Source organism: Cryptotermes secundus, unplaced genomic scaffold (assembly GCF_002891405.2).
Source record: "Cryptotermes secundus unplaced genomic scaffold, Csec_1.0 scaffold299, whole genome shotgun sequence".
Lineage (NCBI taxonomy): Eukaryota > Metazoa > Arthropoda > Insecta > Blattodea > Kalotermitidae > Cryptotermes > Cryptotermes secundus.
Genome location: NW_019739215.1, coordinates 459110 through 472168, shown reverse-complemented (window position 1 = coordinate 472168; position 13059 = coordinate 459110). Strand labels below are relative to the sequence as shown.

Here is a 13059-nt window from a genome sequence, read left to right as displayed (position 1 = left end):
ATGTCACAATTTCAAATGTTTTGTGAAAACAAGTCTCGACATTGTTCTTTCTTTGTGAGTACATTTTGGTGAAATTTGTTTCACGATCTTGGTTTGTGGCAATGTGACAAACATAATGAAATGAGACTTGTAGAAATGGCATACAGGTGTGGGAACTGCAATTATAGTTACTTCCATTAAAGTGTGGTAACTTAAATGTTACTTAAACTTAATTTGATTGGTGTAAGAAAATTAAACATGGGTCAATGTGCAGCTTACATGCCATTACCATAACATGCGTTTTAGTTAACGTTGGGTATAATGGCTGTTTCACAACAATTTCTTGCACACAGAATGTCAAGAATTTGTGTGCATTCTAATCATGGCATTCAGAACAATCAAAACTAATGAATGTACTCCAAGTATTAGTGAGATTGAAACTGCTTTGTATTGATCTGTTACTCCAGTTCAACATGAATCAATGCATTTATTCTCACATGTATGCACATGCAGTAAATTGTGGGCAGAATGTGTGGGGGGGACTTGAGAGTATGCAACACATAGTAGTAGGTACTCTCACTCAAGCAAGAGAGCACCTACAAGTATTATGTTTTTGGGCATTATCCACTGTCTTGTCTATTTTTAAACAACCATCCTGTTTTCTTTTCAAAACACAACGTTTTGGAGACCAGATTCTCTCCCTGTCCTCAGGTAAAACCTACTCAGTTGGGTCGAATAGATAGAGCTAGCCCCTATCTCCCGAGACTGGATTAAGTTCCCATCCTCAGGTAAAACCTACTCAGTTGGATCCAATCTATCTACTGGACCCAACTGGGGACAGAATCCAGTCTCCGAAACGTTGTGTTTTAAAAACGAAACAGGACGTTTTTTTTTTAAAAATAGACAAGACAAAAGATAATGTCCAAAAACATAATACTTGTAGCAATGTACCATCATCACAAACTTTTAGATCTTGAAAACAGCACCTAATTAACAGCTGGTTTTGAGTAGATGATGTTATGTAAGCTGAAGAAAATCTTTAGTTCTTTGCTTCAGATAATGCTAATGCTCATGAGAATGCTAAAGTATTCTTTGTAATTTTTATATCCCTGTGATAACCATCCAAAGAAGAAGAAATACTGCTACAACCACATTATGATACAAAATCTTGGTTCCATATTGTATTATACAGAATTAAAATGTTGGGGATGGACTTGTAGTTATGTATATCAGTCATTTTCAAGTACTAAAAGTATGTGTTAGAATGAACATTTTTTCCAAATATTATAAATTCTCATAATATCAAGCTTGAAATGTATATGCATGCTCATCAAAGAGTTAAATTCTTGCAACAGTGGTGAGATTGTGAGGTTATGTATAATGTGTGGGATACATGTCCATCACACAAGACTTGCTGCCCATATGGTATATAAAGAGAATGAAGAGAAAACTGAAAACCACAGAAGATGGTATTAAGAAATATTCTGAGCTCTTCTGGTCAAGATAATTTAATATCCTAACTTCAATGATATATTTTTACAAACCTGAAATCACCAGTGTCAAGTCCCAACTGCTCAAAGAACTTATCCAGCTGAGCACCAGAGGGAGGTTGGGGAGGAAGAGATGGCCTTGGAGCTACTGAGTACCGATGACTAATATCTGACTTTGATCTCAAGATTGGTCGGCGTCTCTCACTTTTCTGGACTGTATCACATGTGGTCAGCCTAAAAGTCAAGCATGCATAACAAGTCTAACAGTTATGAACAGCACAATTTGCCATGAAACTGACTGTATGCGTAGACCATGGACATGCAACGGAGTTTATCAATATTCAGGACTTATATGTTCCCTGAGAATTTGAGAGACAATTTTTCACTAGGTGCTCCCATTTTCTCAATTATTCATTCCCCATTCTCTGGCGTTCACTCACAATGATCAGTATCATTAACCCTCACCATGTGAATTTCAGTCTTCTGCTGCTAGGGTTCTTGAAGCCAGATTTAGATTATATATGTGACGTGGGGCTTGCTGGGCCCAGCTGAACTGGTGCATGTTCAAACACAATTGTGGTACACATGGATTATAATGGTTAAGTGTAGTCTAACCAGCTCATATTAACAAACTGACTAATTCCTTGCAATTTGGATTTCTGTGAGCAGCAGTTAGTTATGGAGTTCATCAAGAATGTTCTGAACATCTTAAAAGTTACCAGTGTCATCAGAAAAACTTGACTGAAACCAAGTTCACATCTCCACAACCTACTTGTCTAAGATCCATTTATATATTTTCCTTCTAATTATAGCTACATCTCCAAAGGTGTTTCCTCATATGTGGTGTCCCCATATTTTCATATATGTATATTTCTTCCTTCCCTTTTGCATGCCACACCTTGGTTCCATAACACCAACAATACTAAGTGCAGAGTTGCACAATCTTCCCAATTTCTCCATTATTTCACCTCTTACTTCATGTCTGAACATACTGTGATGATGACCTTACAGAAAAATACCTATACAGAGGTGTTACAGTTGGTTCTTCCGCACAGCTGTCACTGTAACTACTAGCACTGTTGTGCCTAGTAGTAGAGCACTCATCCATCCCACTGTCCAATCCAGTGCCAGGGCTCCTGTCTGTGTCTGGACTAACTTCTTCACTCTCTCCTGACGGTAACCTCGTGAAGCAATGTGGTGTTGTTGCTGAAAATATATTATACCAGAATAACATTAAAGTTTCAGAAACATTCACACTTGAAGTTGCACTTCAAAGTTCTGAAGGGGTAGGATCTTGAAGATATTCATACTACTCATACCATAAGTAGATGTATTTGTAATGTGTCGCCACACGTTACTTAGTTTTAATTTGATTATGGAACATTTCAATAACCAATGATGATATCCTTTGATGAACTAACTAAGTCCACATAGCTGAGTCCTCGTTGAGAAGCCACTATCCTTAGATGATTACATTAATTTGAAAATGTAGGTTTAATACCTACAATTTCAAATATTTTTGATGATGTCAACGATCTTTGATGAAACATTCTGAGTTATCAGACATCTTACAGAAAGCTTATTTGATAATTTTATTTATATACAAAATAGACAGGGTGCTCATCAGTTATGATCCTCATATAAGAATATTTTCCCAAGCTTTATGCTGCTGATTTACATTTTCCCAAATAGAAAATACCTTAATAGAAGTTGCACACTTTTTAGAGAACTACTGTCAAACAGAACTTCAGGTTCATACACAGAACAGATGCTAGTGCTGCTCCTATCTCACAAGTTGGTATGACTGCTATTACTGGTATCGTTCATACAAGAAAGTAAAAAAGTAGTAAGATGTCAAAGTCACTACTGGTACAGTGGTCAAACATTTTCATTAAAATCAACAATTAGTGTTCAGTGTTGATGCTCATAGTTCAATGAGGAGAAGGCTAAACACGTGCAGCTCACGAAACTAGTCACAGAGACGCTGTGGTGGTAATCTACTGACACATACATTTCAAGTGTCCAGTTATAACATTTATCCATTATCATTACACCAAAATATGATCACCATGTTGTATTTTTCATTCTTCTGAAATGAAAGCTTAATGAAAGTTGCAATTTTCTTTTAGATTTTCTGAAAAAATATTTCTAAAAATGTATCCTCACACAAAACCTCCAAGTTTGTACAGTGTACTCCAGCAGCAGCACTCCCCCCCCCCTCCAAGTTACCACAGATGCCATACTGGTATTACTGGTAACAGGAAATTATGGCATGCCAAGATGGGAAGGTCTCTTTCAATGACATGATGATACTGAGTGTCACAACAATTTGCCAGTTTTCATCACCACCATCTTCATCAGCGCTGTTGATGTCATAGGCATCTCGTTTCTCATCTTCTGTCTCATTGTCTTACAAGCTGATGACATTAGTCACATTCAAATTATTTTGCAAAGTCGTCTTCCTGCAGTTTTATAGCGCAATGTACACAAGCAGCCCCATCCTGCTGTGTCACCTTGTCAAGACTTTAGTTGACCAGCCTTTCCATGTTTGAAACAATGAATGTTCTGTTCTTTTCTGTGACTTCTGTTTCACATGAGCTCACACAAAATCGATATGGTTATACTGACAGTGATATGCAGGAGCCATGTGACTTGTTGCCTCATTTTCTTAGCCTGTCATTCCACTTCATTCTGTTTTGTGTTCTTCTTGAAAGGGCGCACTCAATGCCAAAGTTCAGATTTTTGGGGGCATGGAAAGAAATACATTCCCTTCTGTTGCAGCCACTTGTTGACATCTTGGTTTCCATTGGAGTCATTAGGCATTTTGTTTATTGTAACTGAATGGCAGTTTGCATTCCCTGCAATTTATACTGCCCTCCTTTAACTAATTAACAAATAAGCTTAAAAACCAATAGCTAAATGTATGAATGGTCATTTCTTCATGATAATCTACAAGAAGATTTTGAATAAAACACCCACTCGCTCTCAGGTATAAAACCTGTATTAGCTTATCCTGTGTGACAAATGATAATATGGCTTCCCTTCCCTACAGGAACCTCGAGTACTCCATCCCTAGTGGAATTCTGCCAAATAAATTTAAACGTGTGATTAAAATTTAGCCAAGTTTCAGCTAGGTAAAACACCGGTCACCTGTCACCAAATTCCCAAGGGTGGTGATCTGTTCGCAAAAACTTCAACCTTGCCACATCACTTGAATTTATGTCCATCGCAAATTATTTTTGTCTGTGAGCCAAGATGCTTCTGTAGTCTTACAGTGGGGGGAACTGAATCTTTATAAGTTATTTTTCCCAAAGAGCCCATGTTACTTTCTTGGCAGTAAAAAAAATCGCCTTTCTCACAGCAATTCTGTGTAAAACACCATTTGGAAGTTTATAAGGTTCCTTGATCTTTTGGAATATTAACACACTTCCTGGGTGATAGAAACAAATTCTCAGTACCCTTCTCTTTCCCTCAAATTTGTCTCCCTGAATGCAGGCAAAACAGTCAGACTACGCAACAATAAGCTCAGATAGCCAACTGTGGTGTCAACATCTGCTTTATTTTGCTGTTGATATCTTTGCTACATGTTTCAACCCTTACCTGGATCAACCTCAGGCATACATGAGTACTTGGTGTTGGATTTCTGAGTTGCATCATTTATTCAATATGAATTCATGCCGTGTCTCTACTGTTAACACTATCCTAATAATACACTCTGATCTTTAAAAGAGTTAAAACTTGACATAAAAATAATATTGAACAGGTAACAAAATGAATTAAAAGATGTAAAATGAAAACTACATTTGAAATTCGTAGTTAATAGGACTAATAATAGTCAATATTGTAAGTTTTTGTAACCGCTACATATCTTAACGTTCTATGATGTTTTAACGTTATAGTATTATTATTGTAATGTGGGGAACTGCGTGTTGAGATCTTTCTGTAGCTTTCTACATCATGTTGCTTCTTTAGAAAGATTCATATTAAACACGTGAGGCAGGGCTTGTTGTTCTGCATTTCCTTCTCGTGTTGTATGTATATGGCTGAGATGTTCTGGTAGTTACTAAAGGATTCTGATGATGGTGTATAACACACAGAGATACTGGGTTTTCGGACTTTATCCATCGTCCTGGTTTTTAAGGTAACTAAGAAAAACACGATGTTTCGGAAACTGGATCTGTTTCCATCGTCAGGTGAGGACGGAAACTGGATTGAGGCTAGCTCTTTCTAAGGGACCCAACAGAATAGGTGTTTTCCCTCACCTGAGGATGGAAACAGATCCAGTTTCCGAAACCTCGTGTTTTTCTTAGTTATCTTAAAAACCAGGACGATGGATAAAGTCCAGAAACCCAATATCTCTGTGTGAGATGTTCTGGTTTTTAGTGTATAGCTGCAGTTCCTGTCATGTAGCAGTTCTAGAACTGCTGCAGCCTTATTACTCTGTCCAGAGTTCTTTAAATAAGGAGCATACCAAATGACTGAAATGGACTGGAACTCAAGTTGTGCTGACTATGCTGTGATGTGGTACTCATGGCAGCCCCTGGTGCTGACCCAACTGACCGCCTACAATGTTCACTGGTGTGACTACTTCCATTACTGCTGCTACTGCTTGCACTACTGCTGCTCTTGCTACTGCTGTGAAACAGAAATTGTGGAAAATTGTTGGTTCCAAAATATCTTATATACATGTATAATACCTACTTATTGAAGAAGCCATACAGCTGTCTATCTTCTTAGGGGCAAACATTTCCACCTTGGGAGATTACCAGTACGCAACAGCCTACTGTGATGTGGGGGCTGCCACCTTAACGTTGTCAGAATTTTGTTGGAGCTATTCATTTGGCCCATTACGTTCAATCTGTCTGACATGGTTGGGCCTACCAGTAGCTATGCTACAGCTGGCATAAGCTTCACCCTCTTAGTGGACATATGTACCCTCCCCTTCATAGCAAGTGTCACATAACTTCAAACAAGGCCAAGAGCACCGAGAGTAACCTTGAATGCGCAGAAGAAAAATTTCACGCCAGGGGGGGGGGGTTTGCAGGAATGAGGGGGATGCGTGGCCTTGTTCGAAGTTAAGTGACACTGTCTCTACCACTTCATGTGCTGCTTTCAAAAGATGTTGAAAAGAGAATTTTGAAGACAGTGAAAGCATAAAGTTACTTAATCCATAAGACAAAAAGATGAACAAGATGAAAAGTAATAATTTTTATTCTTGGACGTATGTTATTGTTCATACAGCACAAATATTTTTGAAATGGAACACAGCTCTGTCAAAGTAGATGGAAAATTGTGCTTGGAATACTGATCTCCTAATATGTTAGCTCTGTAGTGTCTTAACTGTGAGTAATAACTGGCACTATACATCTAACAGCTTGTATATATGCACATATAATACTCAGTGTGATCATCTTAGAACTTCCCTCAAAATGTTGAGCGGCTCAAGTTTGATGCCCCTGCCACCTAATAATTCACAGAAAAATGGACTGCTTTGCACACCTTCAAGGGCTATAGATCTTTCCACTGTTCTTCTTACTCCTGTTGTTGTGCCACTTTTTTTCACACATGTCTTATTCTTCTACCAGACTACATAACAACATACACCAGAAGAGAGTAAATTTCAAGTATCCTGTTTGTTCAACTCTAACAATGCTTCTGTTTTAAAACAAAGAAACAAACTCCAAGCATAATTCACAGTACCTTTCATTAGAAGAGGTGCCATTGGTCCTGGTAGGACTGGTATGCAGATCTGGCAGGGACTTGTGGTGCACTCTGCAGGTATTACTGGGGCTTGGCCCCTGAACTGTAGTCTGCACCTGGGAGATGCTACGTCCATATGGCCGTGGCCCAGCAAATGGCCGCTCATCCCCTGCCACCTGAAGAAGTAAACAATACCCATGATATGCATAACAGAACTGCAGTATAAAAATATCCTTCCATATAAGAATGTGTATTATACATATACAGAGTTTTTTTAACCTTGTTGATTGGTTCACAGCTCTGCACTTCATGACGACTGGTGCACTGCTGGCTGCAAGACGCATACAAATTTTGCCAGTGAATCAGCACGCCTGATGGCCGATAACGTTTGGAATGAAGGGAAGTAATTAACTTTTGGACAGCTTGATGGCTATGTTTCACAGTGAGCAGTGCCATCCATGCATGGGACTTTGTTTAGTATTTGTCAGCACTAGACAGCAGTTATCAGCTCCATTATCCATTTTTCCCAGTTACAGTTCATGAGCAGTGTGACATGTCATGGTGCGGTATACTTTGGAAAGCTTTAGAGCAATGTGTATTATTGTATGACACCTATGTGAATATAGATTTGCTAGAAAGTGTTGGCGAAAATGTTGATGTAAATTTCATGATGAAAGAGTTCCCAGAAGGCAAACAATTCACAACTTGGTGAATAAACTTAGGACAATGGGACTCTTAATAGACAAGAAACAAAAACTTAAGTGCTGAGTGCTTACTGTGGAGAAATTAGATGACATAGGGGCCCAACTTGAACACATACCTAGAAGATTACTGAAATGTCTAGGTCAAGAGACTGGAGTGTCAAAGTCTAGTGCAAGCATGGTAACACAACTGCTCTATAAGACAAGAGTAATCCATGCCTACAGCCATGTGATCCAGCTAGTAGGATTCCTTTTTTAATTTGGTTTCTACAGTCTGTTGTTGAAGGACAAAGTTTACAACCGTGACCCCCAAATAGGAGAACTAAAAGAAAATATTTGTAGGGAAATTGCGAATATTCCTGCAGAACAGCTTCATAGGGTAAATCAGAACCTCTTCTGCTGGTGCAAGGTATGTCTACATGTACAGGGACAGCATTTTCAACACCTCCTTGTGATTTCTGAACAAAGGTAAGATCTTCCAGGTATGCTGATTTATCAGAAAAATTCATATGCACCTCACAGCAAGCAAAGCAACAGCCACCGTGACACACAGGGCCATGGAACCAGTCAACAAAGCAACAATCCTCCCCGTACTTATTATTAAGCAATACAGTTAAGCAATTTCATATGGATGCTACAATTCATTCTGCTGATGATCGTGAATGTGATGCTGTCTCCCACAGTGAGCCAATTCACACAACATATCATACAGATTATTTTTTATATCACAATTATTTTTAGTCACAGAAAATAAAAGAACAACTCCACACTGAAACAAACAATAAAAGCACATACCAGGGCTGCAGTACACAGCAGCATACACAATATCCCCTCTGCTTTATTTCAGAACTTGACATATACCCTCTATTTTTCTCAGAAAATTGGCACATAACCCTCTCCTTTCAAACACTTACGTTACTTACACATTGTGATGTTTCTCTGGAACATAGCTGTGACATAAATTTAGAAGTAAATGTATTCCAATACTACCAGCACTTCAGACTGAAAATACCTTCATACATGTTTCTTTATAGCACTGGTGCATGAGTTCATGTACGAGCACGCGCACGTGTACGCACGCGCACACACACGCGCGCATGCAAAGGTAAAAAAAAGCACTTATAACAGAACCATGACAATCCCTGTATTTCTAACTTAATGATAAGAAGATCAAAAATACTCAATCAAACTGTGCAAGCTCTTTCATCTGGTGCACTCACAATAATACTAAGTTTGTCAGAATCCTTTGTCTTTTCTTTTATGCTTCATAAAAGAATAGTCTGGTCAAAAACATATAATACAATATAAGATTAATGTAGCAGATAATTAGCTGCCATATTCATCACTGTGTGTAAGATTATCATAACGGTATGCACTAAGTTCAGCAATCAGAACTTCCTGTTGTCCTAGTCCTGAATAGAAACATGGAAGTGCATTTCCAAATATTTTTTAAGTATTAGGGTGGAAACAACTTTAAAATTCATAATTTCAATACCAAGAAGTTCTGGGAAAACTAACTGCTTACTTTCTTTTGATGCAATATGGATCGGATAGAAAATGATGCCTCCAATAAGTCTTCTTTGCTGTGGGAATGTCTTAACTGAATAATTGTCTAGCAATGATAGGAGGGATACACATGCAGACACACAGATTGATGGAGGGGATATATGAAGTGGCCTCTGAGCTGGGCTCAGGTGTCATGATGTATATACAAAATTTCATAAAGACTGTTTTAGTCATTCAAATGTTAACACAGACAGTATGGAGATCATATAAACCTACTTTAGGAAAGTAGCCTAAAACATTGCTTGCAAATTGGTACTAGACTCAAGTCTATATAACTAGTGGGAATACCTTACAAAATTCCAGGGTACTGCAGCACACTACAAGTAACAGAGTACTCTATGGAGATGTGTAAGTCACCAGACACTTGGAAGAATATATTAAATTAATATTAAAGACAGCATTATTTATTGTAAACATGAAACTGAAGTAACAATCTCAATTAAAAAATGAAATATGCCAGTAATTTCTTACATTTCTGTCAAAATGTCCATTTTCAGCGTTTAGAGAGTACTGATATTTTTATTTGATACTATCCATAATAGTTATTGCAAAGCTCTGTGCCTTCATAAAGCTGTGGGACACTTTTGCAGTGTTATTCTGGAACTGATTCATGTTCACTGGCTTCTTTTTGTACTATCTATAACCGTATTTCACAGAATAAATTCATCAGTGTCAGATCCTGAAATCATACTGGCCAAGCAATGGAACCAATCACTATGCTGGGAAAAGTCCTGTTGAAAAAGAGTGCAGGTGCTCCATCTTGCATGAAGTTAAATCTTTGAAGCTGTTCACATGTACAGTAGAACTTGGTTATAATGTCATCAAAGGGACCTAAAAATAGTGTCGTTATAAACGAATGTCGTTGTAACCGAAATGGGCACTTCCACAGTAGCCTTATGTTAGTCACGTAAAAATCTACCAAAAACCGAGTTAAAATGTTGCATTTTTTAGTGAAATACGTAGTTAAGTACAGACTAACGTAACATTAACGTGGAATTGCCCAAATGTGTAATATCAAAGACATATTACAGCGCTTTTCACTGACAATACACACCGCACTAATACTGTATATTAAAGGTAGGCCTACTCACCAAATTACAGTAGATTACATCAATTGTTGTGCCTTACTGTACCTAGATACGAGTACAGTAATCAGTTATCTTCATCTGTTTCCTGTTACTTGCCCAATACACACTTTCTAAATTACGTTCAATGTCCATATCAGAGAAATTCAGGAATGAAAATGACGTTACATACGAGGTTGATGCATTTGTGCATGTCGTACTAAGCAAGGTATAAAAACAGTTGCTTTATGAGGAATTAGTTCGTACCATTGAATATTTGACGCAATAGACAAGGTGTCGCAGAAACCGATGTTGCTATAACCAAGTTTTACTGTAATTGCAAGACTGGTACCACATGCTCCTGCAGCATCTTTAAGTAGAACTCACAAGTTACTATTACTTAGAAGTAGATATCTAATGCTCAAAACAAGAGAGCAATGCCCCAGAGAAATATCTCAGGCTGGTTCAACATACTCTCAACATCCCAGTAACAAAGCTGTGTCTAGTCACATGAAGAGACATTTTGAAATCTGTCTTATCTGACTAGGTGAGTTTCATCACAATATCAGAATAAGACACTTGTTTAGGAAGAATCCAAAATTTTCAGCCTTCTCTCTGTGTCACCTTCAAAGAATCCATGCCCCAATCTTCAAATGCTCCGTCTAATTTGTATCAATGTAGTATACATTGTTGTGATGTTCAACAGAAGCCTTTTTCTTCTGCCACATTTCCAGTTGACTTCCATGGCTCTGGACTACACCTGATCGGTTCTCTTCTGTTGCCACATAAACAGACCTGAGTGCATCCACCACTGATCCCATTCATTCAAACTCGTCTTGAAACTCATAAACAGTTGCCCACCTGAGTGCCTGAGACTGACAACCTTATTGGCTGCCTAGAAAATGTAGGAGCCTTGACATCTCAAAACTTATGGGCCTCCACGGCCTGTTATAGGGATAGCTTTATATTTTTTATACAGAAGTATTTATCTCTGAGTAGGTCAATTAAGTTACCCCTTATTACCTCAGTATATTTATGCAATTATCTGAACTGACTAGGACAGGCTCAACTCATGCAAAAATTTCAAGTAATTTTTTCCTCAACTTATCGATTTTATCCAAGTCATTTTCTGTATACTTACTGTCTTTATATCCTGATCATCACTATCCCATAATCGTCTATACAAGTTCTCTTTAGAGTCAGCACTGAGAAGTCTGCGAAGTTTTGTCTGAAGCTGATCGCCACTTGGGTTTGAACCTGACCGCCTCTGTGCAGCTGGCACAAGGCGTGGGGATTTAGGAGGAAGAGGGGGTGGAGTATGTTGCTGAGAAGCTAGTTGCAAGGGGTTGGGACGTGGTGGTAATGTTGGTGGGGGGCTCAGAAGTAATACATGTTGATGAAGATCTGCAAACAGATGCAAACATAAACACAGATTGTAATGAAGGCTAGAAATACTTATAATGTAACATTAGATTTAACATTCCTATCTGGTCTAGAGGACACACTGCATACTTTGGAGAGTAATTACTTTTACTGTTACTTATACCATTTTATTTCCCTTTTCTTTGTGAAGCAGTTGCAGCTTTATGAGATCAGAGTACGTACACGTAAGGTGTCATGTCAAGTTTTCCATTGAATGATTCCAAGAGGTATATAAAGGTGAAGGTAAAGTCCCTGTGCTTAACTAATTAAGTACTTCAATATGAAGACATATGGAGTAGCGGATGTATACAGGCACGTTTTCTTGACCTCGGCAATAGCTAAAGGTGAATGGTCAGCTTCACGCCCTGGCTGCTTTACCTCCGGGGATAAAAGCTCCTGGTACAAATTTAATTGGAGGCTGGGTGGGCTTCTGAGCTGGTCTCGACAACGTGGAGAAGAGAAAATTCTTGACCATACTGAGACTCGAACTCTGATCCCTTGGTCATCCAGACCATAGCCAGTCGGTATGCTGGCTGCACAATCCAAACTCCTTTAAAGAAGTATTTATGGTATAAAAATAATTTTTAGACCAACTATTTAAATTCTTTAGTAAATGGTGGTTGTTTTTAAATTTTCTTAAACATTTCAGTATTCAGTATTGAGGGAGTGGGCTTCCCCATGCACTTAGACCAGTTATTGGTCCATTGTGCGTCCCCCTTTTAATTTCTACTGTCTCCATACCCTACTGGTACTGGTGCTTACTATCAGCCCCTTTCTGCCAGCGAGGTTCCAACCTTCTACTGGCAGTGGTATCTAATAGTTAGTCCCTTTCTGTCAGAGAGGTCCCCCCTCCTCTGGCACTGGTACCTAATACTTCTCCCATCTACCGGAGGTATTGGAAACTACTTTGGGCGGGAAACTTTTTGGCCAAATTTAGTTCAGAGGTCTCCTAGAGACATGAGGTTCTTTTATGTGCCGTAAATCTACGACATGGGACCCACGGCTTAAAGTCCCTCCCGCAGGACTTGTTCCCTGAATTTTTCCGCCCTTAAAAATTCCACGACCTCTGCTGGGTTTGAACCCGCGTACCTTGAGTCATGAGGTGGGAACGTTACCCCTAGACTACGGAGGCCGCTT

At 38.7% G+C, this 13059-nt stretch overlaps 1 protein-coding gene across 3 annotated transcripts in view; it reads right to left on the bottom strand.

Moving 5' to 3' along the window:
- The window catches only part of LOC111871698 (putative uncharacterized protein DDB_G0290521), a 270586-nt gene that overhangs the window by 12055 nt on the left and 245472 nt on the right, over positions 1–13059 (bottom strand). For all 3 annotated transcript variants that reach the window (XM_033754361.1, XM_023864965.2, XM_023864966.2), the window contains 5 exons: positions 11642–11904; positions 7170–7345; positions 5941–6104; positions 2489–2675; positions 1524–1703 (listed from right to left, as the gene is read on the bottom strand). In XM_033754361.1, coding sequence (XP_033610252.1) covers positions 1524–1703; positions 2489–2675; positions 5941–6104; positions 7170–7345; positions 11642–11904 — 970 coding nt within the window. The remainder of the gene's footprint in view (positions 1–1523; positions 1704–2488; positions 2676–5940; positions 6105–7169; positions 7346–11641; positions 11905–13059) is intronic.